The sequence below is a fragment of the Spea bombifrons genome, chromosome 3 (assembly GCF_027358695.1).
Source record: "Spea bombifrons isolate aSpeBom1 chromosome 3, aSpeBom1.2.pri, whole genome shotgun sequence".
In the NCBI taxonomy this organism is placed as follows: domain Eukaryota; kingdom Metazoa; phylum Chordata; class Amphibia; order Anura; family Pelobatidae; genus Spea; species Spea bombifrons.
The window spans coordinates 30,916,728-30,944,233 of NC_071089.1; the positions used below are offsets into that span (position 1 = coordinate 30,916,728).

Genomic DNA, 27,506 nt, shown 5'->3' on the forward strand with positions numbered 1-27,506 from the left:
ACACTCCGCACTGAGGACAAGTAAAGACAGCTAATGCTTGCAAAACCGCTTGCAGAGTCGCTAGAATGAAAGTTGTTGGCAAGGACATGCGAGTGAATGCAACCCCAAATTTTGCTAATTTCTGGTAAGGGCAGGTTTACCCCAATACAAAACCATGGGCGAGGATGAGTGGGCAGCAATTCTTTTTAGGTCACTGAATCTTTGATTGCTTCTTTTGTTGAAGTCACATCCACTAGACTTCCTTGCAGATGAAAAGACACAAGTCAAGTGTGTTTTTTGTGCTAATGTAAGATAGCTTTAGCCAAAAACAGTTGGGAAGGTTTAAAGAAATCTTCCATAATTATATATGCATCAGGCAGGACCAACTCAGCTTTAAACCATTAAGAATGCTACATCCTAAAGCCAGAAATGTTCTGTCTGCTACACAGCATAAATTATTGTACTTATGTAGCGCCAACAATTCACACAACGCTTCTTACAGTACATACATTCAAAGGGTATGACAAAACTAGGATTGACAGCCTTAAACAAACCGATACATTAGGTAAAGAGGCTGCGGCTGGCCAGCTTTCGCTCCGGAGGGATCTTTTCATTAAAATGTAATATAAGAGCGCTCCGTCAGCAGAACTGAAACAAATGGTAAATGGAAAGCAAAAATTCCCCATAAAAATAATCCATGGTCATATTAAGAGAAAAATATATGATTTCTATATTAGTTCCTGGCCTGAGTGAGGAATAAAAATATGGGACCAATAAAGACTACATATAAATTTTAATGGAATGAGAAAGCAATATTACGTTGCACCAGAAAGGGGTGCAATCCGACTATATCCCTGGACAGAAATCTCAGAGACTTCTTTGCGTCAGTAAAACAGCAAAGGAAAACCAGGAGAGCTGTTGAGATTTGCATTATGCACCCAATTCCATAATGTATTCAGATCATATTAACAAAATAGAATATAAAAAAAAAAACTTATCCTAATGGTAAACATTCCAGTACCTGTGTTTTTGTTCAATGTAATGTCTTATCCTAAAAGTACTAAATGATTTTTTAGTACACGTAAATATAATTAGGAATCAATAGAATTGTACAGCATCTTCAAAGAGAGGTGCACAATGTCTAGGATAGATCGCTAGATATTACTATTTTTAATTACAATGACTACATTTTTCTGGCTGCCTCATTTGAATTCAGGAAAAAAAAATACACTTTAGAGAACAATAAAGATTCTAAATTTTAATAGAAAATACATAAGAAGAAAAAAAAGTTAATTTAGTGATATGTCTAACATACGCTACAGTAATTTTTTTTTTTATGTCAGCATATCATTTTCACAAAACAAAATATAGCTGTGATGATTTTCTCATATATATATATATATATATATATATATATATATATATATATATATATATATATATATATATATATATATATATATATATATATATATATTAATTATATATATATATATATATATATATATATATATATATATATAGTAGTCTTTGGCCATTCCAGCCCAAAATATGTCCTTTGCAATAATGATTCATTGGTGTGGTAGTCAAACAAACTTACTATTAAACCAACAATAAAAAAATGAAAAACTACTGAAAATGTACCCATTACAGGGACAGGTGCACTTTAACCAGCGATATACATACTTAAAAAAAATTGAGCAAAACCTATTACCAATACATTTTGCTGACCTGTGCGTCAAGAATCTCCTCGCAACACCAGAATTTTTCCACACCATGGAAAAAATGAAGGGAAAAATATAAACCCTACAAAAATGTAATTGATTAAGACTAAATAAGCTAAATGAGATTAATGGAAAAGATAGGCTATCATTATACCTGGGAACTCTCCGGGTTTGCCTAGAGATTGCCTGGTGAAGCACCACTTCTCCGGGTCAAGACCCAAACCCTCTGGGTCACGGGAGCAGGGTCTTGAGACGCCCCGATCCCCGCCCATTTTTCATTGAAATTGGGGTTTTTCACCAACGTCAGTGGGAAACGCCCACCAATGTCAGTGGGAAACGCCCACCAACGTCCAAAAGTGGCAATAAATGTAAGTTACAACTCGTAAGGGGTCCATTAAAACGAGGTCCTGAATATCTATAGCAAATACATTTTTTGGGAGACAACATAAGAGAAATCCAATGACGCAATAGAGAGAATGGCCATAACGCAAATCCTGTACCGCCGGCAGGTTATCTGAAAATCCCCTTAAAAACACACAATCCTAGACGTGCACAGGGCTCCTCTGTTCTGAAGTGGCCCCGGCCAATGCCCACTGCTTGCCTGGCCGGGCATTTAAGAAGTGAGGAAATAGGTCTTACCCAGCCACTAAAATGTATTTCCCATCTGGCTGCTCCTTTAGCCTCTCCAGAAGAGACAGACGTACTTTGGCTTTGGTTTGGCCGTATGCTTCAATTTCATCTGAGAGCAATCCAATCTCCTTGGCAAGCATGTTGATGGCTTTTGGATTCTGAGCCCGAGAAATCTCGATATCACTTAAAATTGAAAGCAAACAGATCTTCAACTTAGTTGGTCAGCAAATAAGCACAAGATCCCGGCAACAGGGATCCCCCAATCTTTTATATGCAAAATATCATATTGTTTATATATTAAACACAATATTTACATTTGATGGTATTTTAATTACATCTAAATGTACAAATTATAAGTTGTCTAAACTCTTCATTCAATATCAAGGTCATTTGCTTGCACTCAAGTTTTCCTAGTATTAGTCCCACTTTACAAAGCCGGACCGCCACTTTGCGTAAATCTTGCATTTACCGGTCATCTCTACCCATGCGTGTATATAGATGAAAATATTAAGTACATAGGTAATAAAACCCCACTTTATGTATCCCTTGTGGGATGGTCACTTAATTAAACCTATTGTCAAGTTGCTAATTACTGTTGAATGGTTTAGGCAGCTTTTGGAAAGGGGTGTGTGAGGAGAAAGGAGAGAACTTCAGGACATGGAATTGACCAGATAATCACGCCACATACTTCCAAAGGTCTCAGGTTCTATTAGGTGGACCTTAACACTAAATACCTCCAAAATCCGAGACAGAGAGTATGAAAGCCAAACGTGAACCTCAGAGTCCCTCAAGCCACAGCTCCTCGTATTTAGATTTTATATATACACGCACACAAAGTTTTACATCATTATTCATAGAGTGTGCCACTCTAATTGCAGTTAGAATAGACCAATGAGCATTTTTGGTCGAGAAGTCTGATAGCGTACCTTGGAACAGGGGAAAGAGGTTGAAGTTTTAAGCAATGAAGGTTCCACTTTTTATATTTTTGAGCTTCAACCCATCTTCTGCTGCTTTCTGCTAAATTCTGGTAAATTAAAAAACAAAACACAAACATTAAAATTATGGGTGGGCACAGACTTTCCTAGAAGAATAGCAACAGGGGACACAAACCTCCATCCTCAGAGCTGCAGCGAGCGGCCCGACCCCCGGCCCACCTATGCCATCACTCTGCTGGTCAGCAGCACCTGCATGGACAGAACATAACAAACTAGATTAACTAAACACAAAAACCCAGATTCATGTTAACAGGCACAAATGATTTAGCATGCATTCTGTGTCATCAACCTGACTCCATAAAAAAACCATTGTGTAATATGTTTACATTCAAACACGTAACCTATAAAGTGTCAGAAAATGCTTATTGGGAACAGAAGGGGGTTAAAGTAGGAGTACCGTATTTGCTCGATTATAAGACGAGGTTTTTTTCAGAGCACATGCTCTGAAAAATACCCCTCGTCTTCTAATCGGGGTCGTCTTCTAATCAGACCTCAAATAGAGGTCTGATTATGAGACTAAGATCCAGATCCCCCGCACCGCTGCAGGGGACCTGGATCCTCCTGTCTCCCCCCCCCCATTTAACCCCCCCCACACATTTAACACCCCCCACACACACACACACACTTACCGGTGCTTCCTGCTGTATTGCCGGGGCAGCGGGTTGACGTCTACGCGATCCGCGTAGACAGCGTCCGCTGCAGCCGGAAGGAGGTGTGGCTAGCAGCGGGGGTTGTCTGCGTCCGTCGCGCATAGCTTCCCCGACTGTCTGAGATCAGAGTTCCCCGCACCGGTGCGGGGAACACTGATCTCTGACAGCCGGGGAAGGTATATGCGACGGACGCAGACAAACCCCCGCTGCCAACTCCACCTCCTTCCGGCTGCAGCGGAAGGAGACGTCAACTCGCCGCCCCGGCAATACAGCAGGAAATTGGAGTCACCGGTAAGTAAGTAAGTAAGTAAGTAAGTAAGTGTGTGTGTGTGTGTGTGTGTGTGTGTGTGTGTTAAATGGGGACATAGGGCATTTCTGGAATGCCTTATACCCCTATATGCCACTCTGGCACTTAGGGGGTTAAAAGGCATATTATGGGGCAGAGTGGCGTATAGGGAGGTATAAGGCATTTCAGGAGGCAGAGTGGCGTTAAGGGGGCATTTAATAGAGCACTCTGCCTCCTGAAATGCCTTATACCTCCCTATATGCCACTCTGCCCCATAATATGCCTTTTAACCCCCTAAATGCCAGAGTGGCATATAGGGGTATAAGGCATTTCTGGAGGCAGAGTGCTCTATACAATGCCTTTTAACTCCCTTAATGCCACTCTGCCTCCTGGAATGCCTTATACCTCCCTATATGCCACTCTGCCCCATAATATGCATTTTAACCCCCTAAATGCCAGAATGGGATATAGGGGTATAAGGCATTTTTGGAGGCAGAGTTGCACATAGGGGGTCAAAAGGCATACCATGGGGCACAGTGGCATATAGAGGGTTAAAAGGCATATCATGGGCCACAGTGCCATATTGGTGTGGCAAGCCTGGGGGCAGATGTGCGTAACTGGGGGACAGGTTGGAAAATATTAGTAAATAAAAACAAACAAAATATTTTTCTCAATCATAGCTTTTATTACAAAAAATAGTTTACATGAATTAACATTTACTGGTAAAACTTTTTTCCTACAGGGTCGTCTTATATTCAGGCTTTTCCTTTTTTTCCTAAGTTAATATTCAGATTTTGGGGGGTCGTCTTATAATCAGGGTCGTCTTATAATCGAGCAAATACGGTAATTACTTTAACCCCCTTTCAGAACCCAAGGATCAAATGTTTGGTTTTTTTGTCATTTTTTACCATGTTTGTTAAATGTTTTACATTTTACCCTTTATTACATATTTTTAATACTAGTGGCTGAAGGGGTTTGGGTGTAGTGATTTTTCTTAAATATATATTTTTTATTATTATTTATACTTGTAGGAGTAAGGGTTACTTTTTTCCCCACTGGTCCCAGTGCTGTGTGACTCTAGATCCCTTTGGGGACCTCTCATACATTTTTGATCCCAGTGATTTCATGGTGACATTACTGGGCTCCCAATAGATATATTTTATTATTTTGTAAAGTGTTTTTATTCATTTACATTTTCCACTATTTTTTTTATTTTTATTTTCGTTGTTGTAAGGAGAGAAACGTTGTTTCTCCCTCTCCACCTCCTGATCTATTACACTGTGATCAGCAAGCAGGGCTTCAAATATGCGCGATGAGCCAGCAGGGGGTTACTGAGAGCCCAGCAAGGCTCTCCTGTCCTCGAGTGAACTTCTGGTGGGTGACAGCACTGACACTACCAGAAGGAAATGCCCGATCGCGTGATCAATAGACAGCCTGATCTCCTAAAGGTGTTAACAGGTGAGTGTTTAGCATAACAAACACAAACTACAGAGAACACTCAAATTGTATTACTGCCGTACAGCCCTGAATCACAACAGGTGGTGTGCCGTCTTAATCGCATGAACACTGGCCGCCACTACGAATCTTTGTATAACGATAAATTAAAGGAGGCACAAGTTCAGTTACGCTTTCAGCTTGACCTTGGAGGCTAATGGAAAAATCTAATTGGCTTGGCTTGAAAACTGCTATTTGGCTTGGATGCCTTAAACCTTTTAATAATTACACAAAAGTAGACACACCATTTAACTATTCCAATGCACATTTTAGGAAAGTCATAGTTATGGGACTACAGTTTAAATAACAGTGGCCTAGAGTTTATAAGGAGGAGGCCCTTTTTATTTAATTTATTTTTATTTACCTGCAAATCTCCATCTCTGCTGGTATGCTTTTTCAAATCATGCGTTGAGATCAGGCTTATCTTTGATTATGAACTTTGCTGTTCATTATTGCCTTCGTTTTGACCTCAGCGTGAACATAACAAAAAGTATCTCTAGATCTTCTGATCATGCAACGGAGAGCTGCCTGACCACCCCGCAACATCCTAAATGTTCTACAGTAACAACTGGGGCCAATTCTCAATCCTACATATCGAGCGCGTGACCAGGCAATTACGTCCTGGCAGCAATTTAGTATCCTGAGGCTCAACTGAATGGGAAAAGGGGCTGCAAAAAGGGTGAAGCTGGGTCTCCTAGCCCAAGGAGTCATCTAGAGACAAATACGTTGCATGTGTTAGTCGTGGCAGCAGACGACTGACCGTCAGCAATGAAATTCAGACACTTAATAACATTTTGCTCACTTACCAGATAAGTGCACATTTGGGCAGTTGATAACAGTAGTTCCTGGCTTTATCCAACTCGCAGGAATCTCCTTTGGTTTTGTACTACCGATGATGACAATGTTTGCCTCACTCAGCTGGAAAACGAAATAAATGGTGAAAACCTTGCTGGAGGCATCACATTTGCTACCAATGTAACCTTAAATTATGCAAACAAAAATGAGATACCAAAACAAAAATTATTAAATACCAAAAAGGTATTTAATAATAATGTGATAAAAGGATAAAGGCATAGACCCATGGAGCCAGCAGTTGGATCTTAATTTGAGATATTGGGTAACAAGGAGGCTTTAGGAACTTGGGGTATCCTCTGTATTGGCCTGTTTGCTGTGGGCTCACTCGGTACTTCACGGGGTTAAGTTAAGTTTCCCCTTAGGCTTTCGCAGCTTGCTTTATACTGGCTCTGAGAAAACAGATAATTCTGAAGATTTAACTGAAATTGTTGCCGATTTAAACCATAATAAGTAACGCGCTAGCTGGATTAGATCATTTCTTGGACACAACGTTTGGTACATTTAACCACAGGAGGGGCTTTGTCTGAACGTCTAATGTGAGTGCACAGCTCTAGACGGTCAGCAGATCATTTCTTTACTGTAAATTTTACGCTAGCCAGCGTTGTATACAGTATACAAATCCTTGTAAACCATGCGTCAGGTTTGATGGGGCATAGCAAGATGAAACATGGGAAAATGATAAGTGGTTAACTACCATAGTACAAAAATAGGGCATCAAACACTGTGATGGATAGGTTTCTTAAATACACAGCCATTACAGTACAGAATCAGCACTCCGCGGACGAAACGTAGAAGGAGCAAGCAGACTGGAAGGTCTAAGGATCTCTCTTTAGCCGATTCCACAAGCCTATTTGTCTCATATGTGCTAGACAGGGGATAACCTGGTGAGTCTACCTCTTTGATAAGAATATGTGTTTTGCCACAGTCAATCCAGAGGATACGAGGTCCAACATGACCTCAATTCTATAAGAAGCATGAAGAACGGTTAAGCAACCTGTGACTGTCAGGCTACTGCACTAAAAAGCCCTGGCTGCCACAGGCGATGCATACAATGGGTCTGTAAGCTGATTATCTTTATTTCTTTAAAATTAATATATCATAAATACCAATAAGCACATTTGTCTCGTATACATCAAACACTAGCCAATACATTGTATAAAATGTAATCCATTTCTTGCAATTCCCCAAGATCTTCAACATCTAATTGTGGATATAAGAGCTGTGTATAAAAATTGAGTGTATGGCAAACTTACAAAGTACTCTTATTACCATAGAACCCAACAGAATGGTCCAATCAGCAGGGAAAATTCAACAGATAAAATAATTTAAGTGAATTTCTATGACTTCTTAAAAACTTTATGATGTATTTTTACTGTAATATTAATGATGTTGCAATCTCTACGGGGCAGAGGTGGTAACTATAATGCCAACTCCCAAATTTTGCATAAAGTTAATACATGGTTCAGGTAACATTAACATGATTTTGTTTTTATCATCATCATCATGGCTGTCCAGCTAGATATAACTTTTCTTCTTCCTGCATGTCTTATTCTATTTATATTGGATTAAGCCCACAAGATAATCAAACATTACATGACACAAAACAAAACGATCGACATGTAACCCCTCAGCAACGCATAATGATCTTCCTAAACACTAAATAGAATTGAACTTTATAAAAAAAATGTATGTTTATTAAACATTTTGTTTATAAACTATATGGAGAGAAAATTATTAAATCACTCATGGCATAAAGATATTTCCCAAGTTCTCACGTCATGTATTTGAAGAGCCTTTGGGAAACAAATACTTCTTCATAATTTAACATTATACAGCAATGCCAAGTCTGTATAGTATGAAGGCCAAAAAGAGATCACTCCAAAATTTTGATTTCATCATTCAGATATCTCTTTTCCAAACTAAGTAACCTCATAGGAATAATGGACATTTCATATGTTAAGGGCCAACACTACGGGTAGTATGTCCAACAAACTATGAGATTGCCTCATTACTGCGTGTTCAGCTTCTACTCAACAATAAGAAAAGCAAATTATAGATCGAATTATATCTATATAGATCTAATTATATCTATATAGCTATAATACACACACACAATTTTTTAGGTGACCTAGTAAGTAATTTTTTCTTTTTTTTTCTTTCTTACACACGCAACATATCTTTTAAAAGATGTGCGTCTTTTTAATTTTACTTTTTGTATGGGGGGGGACACAGACATGTGCAGGGAGACTTGTTATGCGTAAGCAAATAAACTAGGGATCAGATGAACGCCGACAAGCTGATCCAGCTATGGAAACGCTTAGACATTTCAAGGTTACAGGGATTTAAGTGAAGCGGGGTAGAGAATTTCACGGGGCGGGTTTGCATATGTGCAAAAATATCATCCACTATATTTTCCAATCACATGAAGTAAAGTCCGTATCCTTGGATTTGATTCATTTAAAATTGGTTTGCACACAGGTCACCCTATTCAAAAATGTGCCTTTAACACACAATTCTGTTCTCTAAAACAAGTTAATAAATGGATTGTGTGTACACTGCTGCCATCTAGTGGTGGAGACTCTACTCAGCAGCTGAACCAAATACCGCATATCTTGTCTAAAAGTCTAAATTTGCTATGTGTTTGAACACACAGTGTATCAAAACACTATTAGAGAGATAGATGTATTACTAGAATTCAGTCACTAAAGAGGGAGTTTGCAGAACAGTTGTGATTTGAACTCATCACAATGCATTATGAACTCCCTTGTGTTTATGTGACATAGAACCCTATTTAACCCCTTCAGCACCGGGACGTACCTGGTACTTCCTGGTTACTGGTCACCGGTAGACCGGGACGTACCAGGTACGTCGCCTCCAAAAAACGCCCCCCACATCACCACGATCGCGGTGATCGTGGAGGCGCTGCTGCTGCTGTCTGCCCAGGAGTCCTGGGCAGACAGCACAGCCTCTCTAAACCCGCCCCCAAGCCTACGATCACTCCCACGGAGTGATTTTGTAGGCAGAAACAGCGATTGCAGAAAGATCTGCAATCGCGGTTTCAGCTGCCACAGGCAGCTTCAGGGAGGGGGGGGGTGTTGAATGGGTCCCCACACAAGTGTGGGGGCCTGATCCAACACCCCCCTGCTGCCTGATCGCTCCATGAGAGCGTCAGTGCAGCGTTAACCCCTTCAATGCCGCGATTGCGGCATTGAATGCCGCGATTGCGGCATTGAATGCCGCGATCGCGGCATTGAAGGGGTTAATTCCCGTTTTGTAGGGGGCTCTGCTGCTGGTGGTCTGCCTGGAAACCCAGGCAGACCAGCAACAGCAAAAACGAGCCCCCAGAAGTCCTCTGATCAGTCCTGTAGGACTGATCAGAGAGACTCCTCCCCTACAATCTCCAGTCTGTTGGAGATTGTGTCCCAGCTGCCAGAGGCAGCTTCAGGGACAGGGAGACAGGGGTCTTTGGTCTCCACATGAGTGTGGAGACCAGCCCCCCCACCCTCACCCTTCCTCAGTTAACCCCTACCCCCCTCTTCCTCAATTAACCCCTTCAATGCTGCGATTGTGTATGACCCCCCATCGCAGCATTGCAAGGGTTAATATTAGTCCCCACAAGCTTGTGGGGACTAAATACCAGTCAATGCTGTGCTTCAATGGAGCATTAGCATTGAAAGAGTTAAAAAAAAATGTAAAAAATAATAATAAAAAAAAAAATTAAAAAATAAATTAATTTAAAAAAATTAATAAAATAATAATGATAATAAAAAAAAAACAGCACTGACCTGAAAGTCCAGGGTGCTTCCAGGTCAAATGCTGGGCTGATCAGATCGCTCCTGGCCAATAGGAGTGATCGGATCATTATGGAAGCCCACGGATGACCCTGCTCTACAAAGAGAGAGAGGTCATCTAGGTTAATTATGAAAAAACACAAATTATTAATAAATGAAAAAATCATAATTATTACCTGATCACTTGTCGGTGACATTTTAAGTCGCTGATTATTGATTGGTCTCCCTGATTGATGTCAGCGGCCTAAACCTGTCACTTACAAGCAATCTGATAAAAAAAAAAATTTAAAAAAATGTTAATGCACATGTTCCAGTTTTGCCCTCATAGCTTCCTCAAAAAATGCATGAACCATGCATGTGAGGTCTTGTTGGACTCATGGGATGTTGGTGAACAAATGCGGTGCTTTCTTCCACTGTTGCACTTATGGTGTGCAAGAAATTCAGTGCAACATTGAAATGTATGCGTTAAAAACGCAATAAAATAATTTCCCTGTGAACTTTGGCAGACATCAGTGAAGAAATGGCTAACTGAAAACTGTCAAAACTACCCTAGTTGAACACCTTGACTTGTCTACTGTTCATAAATATATACTTTTATGGGGTAATTTACATTGGGGCGCTTCCAAAATGTCCCAAATGGGATATGGGCCCAGGAAACCAATTTCTGAAAATTCCAAATGTGAAAACGAAAATGCGCATGTTCCAGTTTTGCCCTCATAGCTTCCTCAAAAATTGCATGAACCATGCATGTGAGGCCTTGTTGGAACCGGGGGATGTTGGTGAACACAATTTGGTGTTTTTTCTGCAGTTGCACATATTCTATACAAAATATAATATAAAATCTAAAGCAACATTGCAACATATGCAAAAAACCCCAAAAAATATAAAAATACCTCAAAATTTGGCAGCAATTGGCGATAAAATCCCTGTTTGAAAAGTGTCAAAATGACCCTAGTTGTACACCTTGACTTATCTACTGTTCATAAACATATAATTTTGGGGGGATAATCAGTATATGTGACAACTATTGCAGTTATTAGACTACCATGCCAAATTTGAAAAAAATTACATTTCAAAAACGTAATGCATGCCTTGCAAAATTTTCCCCTATACTGGTCAAAATAGATAAAAATCCTGGCCATGTTGGGTGGTTTCCAAATCAGGACAACTTAATGAATATATTTGGGATAATTTTTTCCCATTGGTTCAATGTGTGTACAATTTGTATGTATACAAAACTGTAAAAAAATGCGTTTTTTTCATTTTTTCCCCACTTTTTCCAGTTTATTTCAAATAAAACAATGTACTACCCAGCTTAATATGGTTTCAAATGAAAGCCCTACTTGTGCTGAAAAAAACAATATATGATTTGTGTGGGTGCACCACTTGATAAGAGAGAAATTACAGTTGAAGAAAGACATGGCAAAAACACAAAAACGGCTCCGGTCCTTTAGCGACACCCTAGCTTAAAAATCCCGGTCCTGAAGGGGTTAAAATCGCAAAAAAGAATGCTACAAATGCAAACATTAACCCCTTCAATCCCAGGGGTTTTTGGTACCTCAAAGCCCAGAGCAATTTTGCCATTTTTGGGGTATGTCGGTTTAGTGATGATTCTCTTTTCCTGTGAATAGTGTACCCATGTAAACTATATATTGTTTTTTCAAGGAGAGATAGAGCTTTAGTTTGATACCATAGTTGGATGATTAGCTGAAAATTTAGAATGAGAAATTTAGTAAAAACTAGCAAAGATTAGAAAAATAAACTAATTTTTTTTTTACATTTGCCCTCTGAATCCTCACAAAATTAGGTAAAGTGATGGAAAATCCCCTCCAAGTTTATCAATTCAGGTGTCCTGATTTCAGAAATACCTAATTTATATAGATTTTCTAGACTTTCCCAGCACCAGGGAACATACTATTAGGTGTACAATTTTGTATAATTTTTATGCCTACGGCTTAACGGGTTTGGGGGTTGTGAACGGGGGCAGGAGGGTTATACTGGCTAGATGTTATGCTAGGGCAATGGGATGTAAGGTTTTTTTAAGAAATTTATTATCTTTTTTTATATATTTTTTTTAAATATTTTTTTATTTTAATTTTTTTTTACATTTTTTGTAAAAAAATCCCCGCAGGGGATATCCTGTCCTCCGATGACCTTCCGGGTTACGTCAGCAGTGACGTAACCCGGAAGGGAATGCCCGATCGCGCGTTTGCAACTGCGCGATCGGGCAGTTTACCGGTAACAGCTTACCGGCTTTCATGCCGGAAGCTGTTACGGGCGATCGGACAGCAGAAAGCCGGCTTCTGCTGTCAGTGAAGGGGTTAAACTATTTCTCCATTCTTTTCTAGTATATGCCAAACCAATTAAACAAAAAAAAATTTAATATTTTTCATGAAAGTCCCACGGCAAATTACGCAGGTTTACTTTACACAGATTTCAAGTGAGTCGTCCCCCAAAAGTAACGCAACAGCCACAAAGCCATCTTACTGTATAGCCCTAAAGAATGCACACACTGTACCTTCTTCTGTAGCTGTGGAGCTTGCCATGAACTTATAACAGACAGGGCACCTTTCTTCTGAAGCAGGCATTGTAGGGAAGCTTCCAAAGAACCATCAGCTCCAACTGTAAGGATATTTTTCCCCTCCAAAGACGTGCCAGCTACAATGCAAATATATAAAATATACTTAATGACAGCAAGCAGATAACCAGTGCCTAAAACCGACAAACTATGTAGATGTGTCTTCAGCTGCATTAAAAGGGTAATATTTTTTTCTCAAATAAATGCAGTATTTAGAACATAATCCCTAGTGCTGCCGAATATCCAAATATTTCCTGGAAATAGTTATTTAATCCAGTAACATTTTGCCACGTTCATATTTTTTTGACAGAAATTATTTGTTGTGCGACTCAAAAGAGGCACAAAGTCCATTGTCATAGAAACAGAAAAATCTTTACGCTCGATTAAACCTTCAAAAGTAAACAGTATGTCCCACTAAGGTGTATTAACAGTGCTATTAAGTGTTAGAACATCCACAAAAAGGACTGATTGTGAAAGGGCTAAACGTTGAATATTAAGAGTATTGGAGGTTAATATGCTGGCCTAAAGATGGAAGATGTAACATTTTTTGCTCCATGGTGGCTCTCCATAACGTCTAACACTTCAACTCCCCAAGAATGGCCGCCTGGTTGTGGTTTACCAAAACCTTGTAACTAATTTTGTGGCCCTTTGACAGTTTTTTTTTTATATAACTGAGCAAGACATATACATCCATGCTGCATAGATACCAATTTTTAACAATGCTTAATAAAAGTTTCCCCAAATTAAGCTCCGGGACATCTTTAGATTTCATTGAGAACCCGTCTCTCGCAGTTTTGGGAAACTTGAGCACTCACGAGTCTAGGACTTCCACCCCAGGTAGAAAGCGGAATTTAAGTATTCATCTGAACACATAAACCACAGCACTACACATGGCCGTCATAAAAAGATTGTGGACTGTTTGCTTGTACAAGTTTATATTAAAGCTAAACAAAAATAGTCTTGTCCGTAGCAGCTGCAAAAATGCTGACTTCAGGCTCGGGCCTAAATAATTTACTATAATGGGAAATCTATCATATGAAAGAAAACAAAGAAAAAAAAAAAAAAAAACACATATCCCTTACATAACTGATCTATATTTAATGATAACCAGTCACATGTGTAGCTTGTTCTATGTGAAGCTAATGAAAGCGAGGACACTTCCAATTAGCCAAGACAAACTGAGTCATTCTTACAAAGAGCAGTCCTTTCAAATCTGTGGAAGTCATCATGTACCGCGCCTTTTGATTGGCCCACATTTTGGCACGGTAATTAACATTAAACCATTGGAACATTCAAAGAGAAGCCTTCATTGACCTCTGCATCTGTATTCTATTTTCCCCTCAACATACATTAATTGGTAGAAGGCAAATGCATTGTGGGTTCCGCGGAATCCATCTTGCTCACTGTATCTTGTTCAGAGGTTCCAAAAGCTATCAACTTGCCTCACCCTTATAAAAGCTTCCCGAATCAATCAACAGCAATCCTAACGATAGAGAGAATTTTATGGAGAGGAACAAGCATGCAGATCCTGAGAAGGTTCCTCCAGTGGTACACTCAAGCCTGATAAACATGGGATCAAATGAATATTCGAGCTGCCCTCCAGACGAGTGTGCTCAGAATGTCTTAGTGGAGTGACCATCAGTGGTTGAAGACCACTGCTCAGATTTAATTAATGATGGAAAAGCCAGAATATACTTTTAATTGACTTAACTACTACACAGTTACATACCTATTTTTTCTAAAATCTCCAAGACACCATTGGCAGCGGGTGAAACAAAACCTTCATGAGCGTTTCCACGAACCATCTTTCCCAAATTAACATCAGTGACCCTGGGAGGGTGAAAAAAGCACGTACACAAAAAATTTATAGGCAGCAATATTAAATGGACTGTTTTTTATAAAGTGGAAAAAAATATAGTATCACAAGTTTATTACATCTTGAAGTGTCAAGTTCATATCATTTAAATCCCAGAGAAAAAAAAATGCTAACATTTAAAATTGAAATATGAAATAACACAGAAGTAGTGCAAATATGCTGTAATTTGCACCTTTAAAATATGAGCCAAATATGGGATTTTAGATCACCTCTTATCTTGGGCATACTGAAAATATGAAATATGAAAATCAAAAACATTAAAAAAAAATTAAAAAAAAATAATCAAAGCCACGATGCCCAAAACAGGACAAACTAGATCAGTTTTCCCCCCTACATAATACATGATTCCAGCACTATTATCAATGGGTGTTACACATTGCTTTACCAGACTTTGACCTGAAAGCCATCAACAAAAGTGAATTTACCCATCCACATCTTTGTCTGGTCTTACTGCATTCAGCAATTTACTGTTTGGTTCAGCCAAATGAAGAACAAGTCCTTGCACTTTAGGATCTTCATTGAGCTTCAAGATTTCATCAATAATCTAAAATATTGGAGAAAATACATTAAGTCATCAAGGGTTAGAGAGGACACCTGTACCAAAACGGTTTGCATCCTCTAACAATTACAGATCTAATGTCTTGAAACACATCTGGGTATAAGTAATACTTCATCGACCTTGAAAACATGTCTGTATGTTGGCAGGGCGCAATGGATAGGTCTAAAGGTGGTGTTGAAGTACACTTTCTATAAACGTCAGCTATCCAGGGCTTCAACAACAAACCGATAAAATCAATCAATAAAGAAAAACGTTGCCAACAAATTTCATTATCGATTAGTTGAATCTATTTTATCGAATATAAGATGAGGGTTTTTTCCCCCCAGAGAAAACGCTCTGAAAAATACCCCTAGTCTTATAATCCGACCTCAAATAGAGGTTGGATAATAAAACCCAGCGCTGCAGGGGGCCCGGATCCTCCTCTCTGAGAGCTGGCGGGTGTCTGTGCATTGCGTGCAGACATCCTCCGCTACTGTCCTCCACTTCCGCCGGGGCTTCTATGATGGAGCACCAGGGTGACGTGGCCTTCCGGTGCTCCACCATAGAAGCCCTGGCAGAAGTACCGGCGTCACATGACCTTCCGGTGCTCAGTCATAGAAGCTCCAGCGAAAGCGCCGGCCAGCAGCAGTGGTTTGTCTACGCGCATCGTAGCTCACCGGCTGCCCCTACTAGACACCAAGGAGTCTGGAGCAGAGGGGGGTAAGTGGGGGGGTGCAGAGTGGCATATCAGGGGTTATAAGGCATATTTGGGGACGGGCAGAGTGGCATATCTGTGGTATAAGGCATACAGGGGGGGGCAGGTTGGGAAATAAAAACAAGAAATGCATTTTTCTCAAAGTTTTTTTTATTCTGCTGTTTGTTTTTAACATCCAGTTTGTTCATTAAATTATTTTAAATAAAAGAAAAGTGTACATTTATTTTTTTATCCGATTAACCAAAAAAATAATCAGCCAACTATTTTCAATTATGAAAATAATCGTTAGTTGCACCCTATATCCAGAGGAAGGCTGGTACCTTTCAGCCTAAAGATCTAGCTCTTCAGTATAACAGCCCAAATCGAATTTGGCACACATTTTAGATTTTAAGTAGTTAAGTCAATTAAAAGTATATTCTGGCTTTTCCATCATTAATTAAACCTGGGCAGTGGTCTTCAACCACTGATGGTCACTCCACTAAGACATTCTGAGCACACTCGTCTGGAGGGCAGCTCGAATATTCATTTGATCCCATGTTTCTCAGGCTTGAGTCTTCATACAAAGCTACACGGTGCATTATCCCACCAAAAAGAAGTCGCATAACAACGAACATACTGTTGCGTTCCATGATTTTCTTTCATTCAATGAATTTTTAATAGCAAAATGTAAGCAAAAACAAAAGGAATATGAAATAAAGTTCTATCTTGTGCAGTTAACCTTCAGCCACACACAAAATGTATTTATGAGATTAGATTTTGGTTGAAAAACATGCTATTCCTATAGAAAGTGGACTTATCACCATGGGAACCAAAGAAAATATTCCTGCTGATTGGATCATTCCATCGGTTGCTATGGAAATATGACCACTTGTTTAAATTTGTTCTAGAATCACTTTTTATGAATAGCCGTGTGTGTGTTGTAACAAACTGCAGTATATGATTTTTTTTGCACAATCCCCCCCCCCCAAAAAAAAAACTTACATCCTCATTGCGGCTTTCTTGAGGGAGACATACGTGAAGGACACCTACGCCAAGCTGGGGAGGAAAAAAAAAACAATGTTCTTGCTCAAGTACACACAAATCTCATAACAACCGTAATTCAATGACAAGCAGTGTAATGCTACCAACTTGAGATCCCTGCATCTGAACGGACACTTTTTCCGAGAACGCAAATGACGAGCGTGGCTAAGAAATACAGAAGCATTATTGGCTTTTTGGCGGTTTGGGGTCTCTTTAATGCAGGGAAGCAAGCAATGCTACAGTGAAATTTAAATATGTGTAGAGAAAGGTTTGTGAAATACGTGGAGGGACAGGTGGAATGAAAAACATAGCATTAAAATAAAGAATTACAAAAAGAATTCCTTGTTTGATTGAATGGCCAACTCTTACCTCTTCTGCAAAGTTTTTAGTTGTCTCCAAGGTCAAGTCATCCACGCTCGCCTTAAATAGAAAGTAGTAAACATCAGAAACTGAATATATCCAAACATAAAACGTATATATATATTTTATTCATGGGCATTAGTTTGGGAAAAATACAGCATCCAAGAAAACAGAACTCAAAAGGAAATAGATCTTGCCTGTATTATGGCGAGAACAGGTTTAAAAGAAGAGTTTTGTTTTTGTAAGGTGGTGAACTTGTCCTTGGAACGCTGGATAATCTCCCTGTAGAAAAGGGAAAAAAAATAGAATGTTAAAATGTGAAGGGATCATCCAGTTTGGGAGCTATGCCAAAAATACTAAGTCCTACCCTGGTCATGTATCATATGAACATAGACCCACACGCATGCCACTTCTTTCAAGCAGCTGGCGAGGAACCCAACTAGAGATCAGTTTCTTATAAGGCAGCCGTCTTAAATGTCACTTGGCTAGTGACATCATAAAGAATCAATATATGTAACTAAATATTCCCTATTTCATTCTATACGCATCATATATAATTGGTATTTAAAGCATTATTACATATTAATATGTCAATCTACTTAAAAGGCATTTCTGTAGTGTATTCTTAATCACAGTAATCGTTTTGCGGTATTCTAATCAATCATTTATTGTATTAAGACATCTAGTCCGCAAACACGTAAAGGGACCACCCAGCCAGTATATGCACTTTAATGCATATTGTATCTGGCCACAAAGGATGTCAATCAAAAATAAATAAAAATAAAACAGTCCTCGGGGCCTTTTGGCTAAGATCAAGTGAGTACCTTTGAGAGAGGGAAAGTTTGGTCCTCTGGCCCCGAGGATGTTTTTTTCCTTTTTGTGATATTTAAGTTTTGTCGCTACAACCGGAAGCAGAAAGTGAAACGGACGGACAGAGTACACAATTTTTGACACGGTGGAGCCAGGTCCCCTAAAAAGGTCAGTTTTTTTCTGGTGAGGAGGGCAGTTAGGTAGAGTCTGATAAGGGGAGGGAGGGATATTGGGTTAGATAGTGAGAAGGGAGGGGGGAGAGGGGGTAGATAGTGAGGAAGAGGGTCGTAAGAATATTGAAATAAAGAGTGAGAAAATAAATGAATTAGTGTGTGTATGAATTGTGTGAATGAGGGAGAGTATGAATTAGTGTGTTTGTGAATTGTCTGAATGAGGGAGTATGAATTAATGTGCGGATGAATTGTCTAAATGAGGGAGAGAATGCATTAATGTGTGGATGCATTCATGAATATGTGTAATCGATTTGTGTGAGTGAGAAAATAAACTATTATGTGAATGAATTATGTGAATGAAAGTGTCAATTGGTGAGTGACTGTAAAAGTGTTTGTGTGTATCATAGATGTATAATTGATTTGTGGAAAAGCAAAGATGGCACGAGCAGGGTGCTTGTGCCTTGGGGACCAAGATAGCACAGGCAAGGTGTTTATGGGACAAAGATGGGACAGGCTCTTTGGAGACAAAGTTGACTCACGCTGTGCTGTTTGGTGACAAAGATGGCAAGCCTTGTGTGTGTTATCTGGTTGCTGGTCAGGTTCTATGTGGGCAGTGTGGATGCCAGGGCTGGCTTTGGGATGTGCAACCTGTGATCTGTGCCTGTAATTTATGTGGTTTTATCTATACTATATCATACTATACTATATCATAGTCTTTACTTCAAAGAGATAAGTACATATCATTTAGTTAAAAATGCATGTCTAATATATATATATGGGCTTCATAGTGTGTCCCGGAATGGCAGAAATAAAATGTGGTCACCCTAGACCACATTTTAAATAAAATGTGGTCACGCCCTCCACTACAAGCCCTTGTCTGTCCCCCCACTACAAGCCCCTGTACTCCCCAGTTTTTGAACAAAAAGAGAGAGTGCAAGAGTGAAGAAAGCGAGAGCAAGTGAGTGAAGAAAGCGAGAGCAAGTGAGCAAAGAAAGCAAGAGCAAGTGAGCGAAGAAAGCGAGAGCGCGCGAGAGCGAAGAAAGCGAGAGGAAAAAAGAAAAGATGGAGAGATGTCAGAGTTGTAAATGAAAGTGATCTATAAAGGATTCCATAAACACTCAGGTGAGAGTTTGCACCGTCTACATTTAACCCCTTAAGGACAATGGGCAGTCCCTAAACCCATTGAAAACAATGCATGTACAGGCTTTGTCATTAAGGGGTTAACAGAACTTCAGCGTTGATTAGTCTGAGGGTGCAGGGCATAGAGTGACAATAAGTGAAGCAATGATAACAGCACACTATAGGCCCACTGATGGAGTTTGGAAGCAGGGGTTGCATCACACGTGCCCTCCTCCTCCTCCCCACGTGGGAAGCTGGATGACATCCATCCGGAAGTCGCGAACATGCTTTCTAGCCGCAGGTGTGGGGCAGGAAGTAGCAAGCAGCAGGGCAGCTTCGCGATGCTCCTACTGCCTTCTGCTGCTAAATCTGGTTATTCCACTCCGCGTGCATCATGGGCATCAGGACACACACAATACACCACTGTAACTGTATATTCACGGCGTATTAAGAGTTAAATAGTGTAAATATTAGTCAATAGACGAGGGATGGAGTGCAGCGTGACAGCACGTAACTGCAGCAGGAACCCAGCCCGATCTGCGGTAGCAAGGTAAATAGAATAAGGCAGCAGTACAGTGACCCCGTTCATTGGCAGCGCTTCCCGGCAGCCGGTGCCAAGTTCAGCTCAGTTCTCCAGGCATGCCACATGTTGCTGTCTGCCATTTAGACGGCCCTTCCCCAGTAAGTGTCATATATCTGTCCCCAGTAGAAGCCCCAGAAACCCTCATATGGTGGCATCTCACCCACCGATGGCTGCATCAGATCACGCGCATCCTCACGTTTTCAAACTTGATCATGAACTTTTGTGCCACGGCACACACTGTCACGCATCACTCGCGAGTCTGTACGGTACATACGTGGCTGACAGCCCCCTGCACTGGGCAGCAGAGCCTTACAGCTCACTATAGTGAAAATGCCCGGCGGCAGAGTAACAGTGCAAACCCGCATCCCTGGCAGGACAGACCTAAAGCGCTGTCCCATTACATGCCCCATACCTGGCGGTAGAGCCGTACTGATCATGCACGGATCTCCCTGGGGTACCAGACGATAGTCGCCCATCCTGACTGCCGCTGCTCGCCCCAGTGCTTGTCGCTCGGCTGGCGTGGCCTCTGGGTGCTAACCCTGTGCCTGGTAGGCGGTGGGAGATCCGGCTGAGAAGCAACGAACGCATGATGCCCAGCCCGATGAGTGAGCAGCTCCCCCCGGGATGCGAGCTATTACAGAACAGGAAAGCGCACCATTCGCGTAGGCCCCTCCCACCACACTTAAGCTACTTCTCTTAAAAGGGCCGAGCCTTTCTATGTTGGGAGCTGGGATACTGTATCAGTGGCGTCACGCCCACATAACGTAAAGATAACAACATAAACATAACGTAAACATAGCCATGAGGCCTTACGCAAAGTCCGATTCATAGCAAAAAAGTTTACTGGCGCTACCGTGCGGGGGAAGCTTTGTGATCTGCGCATGCGTACTGGAGGGGTCCTCCGGACCATGCAGGTGACTGTGGAGTAGTCGGACGGAGTTCGCTGTCGTTAGTAGCAAGTTATTTGGGTTACTGGGTTTCACTAATGGTGTTTGCAGAGCTAGAATTCTTTACTTACAAGTGCTTCATGTACGGAGCTAACTCCTATGACTCTCAGTAATAAGTCACTGTTAGAAGACTCATAGCACCCCGAATACATGCATCTGTTTAAACCGCTTATCCTTAAAACTCTCCGCTTCACAAAGCGATCACTTTGATCAGATTGGGGAAAATTGATGCTAAATGTATACTTTTGCCCGTCTATAAATATAATCATAATAGGGCAACATGTTAACGACTTAACAATCGGATACACAGTTCATTTCTAGTGACTCCAGGTCAGCTATAGTCTACTTATACAATCTCTTTATACCCCAGTCCATGTATACTGTATAATATATATATATATATATATATATATATATATATATATATTACCATTCAAAGGTTTGGGGTCACTTAGAAATGTCCTTGTTTTTGAAAGAAATGTGCAATTTGTCCATGAAAATAACAGAAATACAGCGCAGATGATTTTTATTTTGTAACTGACTATAGTAGCTGATAACGGCTGATTATTAATGAAATATCTCCATAGGCGTACTGAGCCCTTTATCACCCCCATCACTCCTGTGTTCCAATGGCGCGTTGTGTTCGCTGATCCAAGTTTCAGTTTAAAAGGCTAATTGATCATTAGAAAAACTCTTTTGCAATTCTGTTACAGCTAGAAATGTTCTTGTTTTTCATGAAAACAGCTAAGGGACCCCAAACCTTTGAACGGTAATGTATGTGTGTAGCGTTTACGATTTGCTTTGCTGTGTGGGCAAATGCCCACAAACCTACAATTTCCAATGTTTTTTTTGTAATTAAAAGCTAATTTAGTTTACTACTAGCTGGCAATGTGCATGCAGATCATGGCATAGACCTAGAGAATAAAGATGCTTTTACTTTCTACCTCCGCAAACTCAGAAGATACTCTAAAGGCAAAAGATGATACGCGCCAGTGTGAAGCTCAACGAATGGAAAGAGAAGAGAAAACAAACCCCCAGCTAAGAGTTTTTTCTTATTTCAGAAAAGTAAGTTTATACGAAAGAATGAATGTTTGTGACGGACCCTGTAGAGACAGATGGTCTCTGCCGTCAGTAGTTCCAGCGATCTCCTATGGTCCCCTCGCTATACTCCAGACTTCCACTAACCAAATAGTAACACTCCACGATGAAGTGTCCATTGTCCCCAAATCACAGACACGTTCTTAGGCTTGAACAAGTAAGAATCTGCTTTATTGTACACCAAACACCAACTTTATACATGAGACCATCTTGTTAAGAACAGGGTGAACAATACATAAATACATTAGCTTAAACACTTTAACTGGCACCAATCTGGAGAGGGCTAGATCAGGGAGCAACCAATCACAGTGCAGGGTGTGTGGTCAGGGGCGGCCCTTGTCCCTCTTACTTAGGGAACAATCAAAAGGGGAGCTACCCTCCCTACCATATATGGATATCCGGGGTGTGGTTGTAGCGACCAATAGGGAAGGTGCCTACCTAGCAGACCACCTACAACCTTGCCACAGATGCTCCTGTGACAACGTTCTTTTCTTTTTTAAAGGGACTGTTTTTAAGACTAAATAACATGGGAACATTAGGATACCGATTAGGTGCCTTCAATATTCCTATTATGTCCATTATGCATAAGCTGTCAGTGTACTTGGCCCTAGGGAACACTTGTGCTATCATGTACATTTGGCATGGAAACAGCAGATATGCTTCATGTTCTCGAGTTAAGGTGATGGAGCACGCTGGCTTTCCTCCCAAGTTTGGAATGACTCTGCTGTCAATTCCTATGTAGTGAAACATTAGATAAAAGTAAAAATCTAATTAGATAAAACTTTGCATTGTAAAACATTTCTTCTAAATTCCAGTTCTTGCTACTGAAAAGGGGCAGATTTAATTATAAACCTTGGGATTTAAGTGTTGATATCAGCAGCTATACATGTTCCCTATTTCCAGGTTTTCCTCGAGGAGATTTCTTCACTAGAGGCAGAACTGTGCAGGGAGTTGTAGCTTCGCTATGATCGGCCAACATTAGTAGATTTCTCCAGCAAGTAGGGCTGTGTTCCCAAAATATAATCAAGCGATTAATATGATGGCAGTTCTGTTTTATAACAAGCCAAGTGCCACGAGATCCATGTCCTTGACGTGTCAGTGATTTCATTGCTGGCTGCACTTGCTGTTGTCATTGACCTGCTATGATTGAAATATAAACAGCGCACACACGTTAATGGAAAATCTACATCACATGTTTGCATTTTGATGGTGAAATAGTGTGTTTGGTTTGTATTTAGATTATCGACTTATTCTGAGGGTTTGTAAAGTAAGTAACCCATTGGCCCGCAGCACCTCCTTGCATTTGTTTTTTATTGTTTGCATTTTGATTTTTTCTTGTATAATTGCACAGTTTGTGGTCCCCGGGTAGGCCATCAGCTCCTAAAGTCTCTGGTGTCTGGAATAATTCTCAAACCTATTCGCATTTTAGGTACTTACCTAATAGCAACTAGAAAAAAGGTTCCCGAAACCACCATGTCAGGTACCACCAGACATGACACATAAGTGAGGAGCAGGAGAACATGCTTTATTGGGACTGGGCATAGTTTATGTAGACACTTTTGCCAGAGGAGGAGAAATTGATATATACAGGGAATAAGCAAGGAATAACTTAATGAACTCATAACTAATCATGCGATCATGCAGACAGCATTGGCACCAGACAAATCTCCAAACCCATTCATAAATTGTGAAGTACCATATAGGCTACATGGTGAGTAATTTAGAATACATAGTAATTAAAATACAAAATATTACAATTGAACCCCTCTAAATCACTGTAAAATCTTAAAACGGTGGTCCAACATTTTTTACATTTTCTTATTGGATTTATTAAGGTATAGTAAAGACCCTCATCAAGTTGTACAAGTGGAGGCCTCAATTTGTATATGTTAAGCTCTGACCCTTGCAGACCCTCATTATAGGACTGTTTAAGTGCATGTTTCTTATCTGGGAGGCCCACTGACCAAAAAAAAACCCCAAAAAGAAACGTCTGCCTGCAAAATTGGAGCTGCGCCTAGATACCAAAAATTCTAAGTAAATTAAAACCATCAGTATGATTGCTTTTGATCATTTTTTTAATCATCTGATTACTTCTGCTTTTTATTAGTCATATAAATGACTTACCGACATGGATTTGGATTGTTGTAAGGAAGGTAAATAGAAACACAGAATTTGTTGGCAGATAAGAGCCATTTGGCCCATCTACTCTGCCTGTTTTTTTCCTCCTGTAAACTCCAAACTTTAACCCCTTCACTTGCAGGTTTTTTTCTTCAGAAAAATTAGTTTCTTTTGGAACCATAGAAACACACAACAATGTATAGTAAAGTACATAATATGCATTCTCCATTGTCCCTGTCATCTACTATAAGAGGCACTCAAAAGGAATTAGAATAGGCTTGGCACAATAAGAGTGAGACGTGTGAATGTCCAGTAACAAGGGTAGAAGCAAACCATGTGCTAATTCAACCCAGTTTGGTTGCCATTTGTGGTTAATATTAAGCATACATGATGTGTATCCAGTGCCAGACAGGTTGGAACATATGTTTTCTTCTGTAGTGATTAGTTGTTGAAGAGGCTACAAGGTCCCAGGCACTACTCTTCATGTGTGGTGAACCTGCATGAAGATTCAACCCCTTCGGTTGCTGGTACTTTGTATGCTGAACAAATTATTTGAATCTCCCATAGAGTCTGACTTGAAGATTGACTTGAAAAATATGTTCCTACTTACCTAGAAACATGATAATGTATATAAATGTATCTGTGAAAATTGATTTTTACCGTTTCCTATCTTTCGTTTTCCCTATTTGCTCAAGCAGAGTATATATGTGAAACTGAGTCCTTGAAGTATGATGTCTACTTGGCCACACAATTCTTCTGATAGACACACAAATGTATTTGAACATCACACCCTCCATAACCCTGTGGAGAGCGACAGGAATTGTAGCCAGCAATAGATGATCAATAGGTTTATAATTCAGAGGACAGATATTTCCATTTATATAAATGCTGTAGTTCAGTTTAATTATGTGGCACCTAATATTTAGTTTAGGTTTTGGTTCCTTGTCAATGGGTCAAGGAGCACTTTGAAGCACTCATCTGAATCTACAAACTGGTACTGTACCATTGTTAAGATGTTAAGAATAGTGGGATATTATATATATATATATATATATATATATATATACCGTTATTGTTGATGTGTTTATATTTTTTATATACCTTTTGGTTATGTTACATTTGTAATATGCTGTAATGATGGTGATATTTTGATGTACGCTGCATGTAAAAACTTTCCAGAAAAACACCACCAGACTTTGCATTCTGTCCAACGTAAGGGCAATATAATATAGTGAGGTTTACACTCAACGTAAACAGTCCCATGGAAGCCACGGTTCGTTTTACTCCCCTAATGAAATGGAAAGGTAGGAGGCAAAGGAATAGTTGATGTGGCCACTGCAGAGGAAAAGTAGATCGAATCAGTCAAGTGGTAACCAGTATTTCCTATGTGGTAGGTAGAGATAAGCTGTAAAGGGAAAACGGTGAATTAAAAATAAATGGTGCTTGTCAGTTATTGGAAACAGAAACATAGACATAGCCCATGAATGTCTCAGGATGCCAGAAAGGTGATGGATAGTCATTGCTGTTGTCTGTAATTGGGAAAAAAAAACACAGCAACTGGCTGAAATTTAAATCACTATAACCAGGGGATGAAATGGATAGTTATGGACCTTCAGTAATTTCTAGTAGACAGACGTAGCAGGAAGCTCAGTTAAATTCCTTCTGCTTATGCCGATCGATAAAGAAGCTTTTCCATTGAGGATAATAAGTCACTACAATCTCATTTAAATGTTAGTTGCTGTCCAGTATCACTAGAGCACCCCCATGATCTGCAGGCATAATGATATTGGGGTTGTTAAATTCTCAAGAAGAATGTTCCAACTTCATAAAGTTATGCTGCATATACTTTTCCATTATGTCCCATTTTGGAAATGCATGTGGGGTTTCTGCAGTGTCCCCCACATACGCATTTGCCCCCTTTGCTCACCCACGGTTATTTTCCATGCAGGGGGGTGTGTTCGGCTGAACACATCTTCTCGTATGTGATGAATAACCAGTCGGCTCCAGTGGTGGCTCAGCAAACGCTGTGCATGTAATTCTTTTGGCTTGTTTTGAAGACATCTGGTTTAAAAGTGAAGGAGTATTTCATGCAAAAAAAATATGTAATGCTAAAATATACCACCAAGAGTATAATCAGAATGGAATAGGGCAAGTGCGCCAAGGTAGTGCAGTTGGTGGGACGGGACACTTGTGAAAGGTCCTAGCAAGAAACCACGAACAGAATAATTGTATCATTTGCCAAGGGTCATAGATAACAGGGAAAAACCAAGGATCACTGACTAAAGTGTATACACAGACTACACAAATGTTACAAAGGAACCGGGACAGACAAATAAAAACAAAACCCGCTAGTATTTGCGATGGAAGTGAGAGGTGCAAGGATTACAAGAGCTGTAATGCACCAGGGACTCACATATTCCCAATGCATTCTCCCTAAGGAGGACAGCTCCAGAAGCTGTCTGTGTCGCTGTAGGTTACTAAGCAGGCTAACAGGCACTCGATGCAAAAGGGATAGAGCCCTGCACAGCATTTTATTTTAGAACACTTCACAGAAATTGGAGATGGAGGAGACCAATATATTCTAGTCAGGACTGGTATAAAAAAAATAATATTTCCTTTAAAGTTAACATAATATTTATATCTCTATAGATCTCCCTTGTGGCTTGTTCCTGTACCAAGCCAAACACTGGGATTTGACGTCATACCCTGGGACTATGCAGAACTTAACAATATATACTTAAATATATTACTTAACATTTGATGAACGTCCTTGCTCACAAAATCCCTCACCTATAATATAAGCTTTGTCACTGTGGAAGTTAGCTCACTGTAAATGCACTGTGGCCCCTGCGACTAATTTCGCGGGCTCTTTTCATTCTGTTGCCATGGGGACATATGAAGGTAATGGGGCTATGAAGGCAATGTCCAACCAGCCCACCAAACCAAGCCCCTACTTCCCCAAATCACCACAGATACCGGTGTATGGATGATAACAGACCATAACGGTTATTAACTAGTACAGCATACTAGGGCTGCAACTAACGATTATTTTAATAATCGATTAGTTGGCCGATTATTTTTTCGATTAATCGATTAAAAAAATGAATGTAAATTTTTAATTTATTTAAAATAATTTACTAAACAAATGATGTTAAATACAAACAGCA

The 27,506-nt window shown here is 40.0% G+C and overlaps 1 protein-coding gene across 1 annotated transcript in view; it reads right to left on the reverse strand.

Moving 5' to 3' along the window:
• Positions 1–20,782, reverse strand: part of MTHFD1L (methylenetetrahydrofolate dehydrogenase (NADP+ dependent) 1 like) — an 85,698-nt gene extending 64,916 nt beyond the window's left edge. The window contains exons 1-11 of the mRNA XM_053459624.1: positions 20,589–20,782; positions 17,689–17,773; positions 17,501–17,551; positions 17,093–17,146; positions 15,284–15,402; positions 14,712–14,812; positions 12,923–13,062; positions 6,565–6,676; positions 3,444–3,517; positions 3,260–3,357; positions 2,343–2,516 (exon numbers count right to left, since the gene is read on the reverse strand). Of these exons, the coding sequence (XP_053315599.1) occupies positions 2,343–2,516; positions 3,260–3,357; positions 3,444–3,517; positions 6,565–6,676; positions 12,923–13,062; positions 14,712–14,812; positions 15,284–15,402; positions 17,093–17,146; positions 17,501–17,551; positions 17,689–17,773; positions 20,589–20,764 (1,184 nt within the window). The 5' untranslated portion in view covers positions 20,765–20,782. The remainder of the gene's footprint in view (positions 1–2,342; positions 2,517–3,259; positions 3,358–3,443; positions 3,518–6,564; positions 6,677–12,922; positions 13,063–14,711; positions 14,813–15,283; positions 15,403–17,092; positions 17,147–17,500; positions 17,552–17,688; positions 17,774–20,588) is intronic.
• Positions 20,783–27,506: the final 6,724 nt, after the last annotated feature.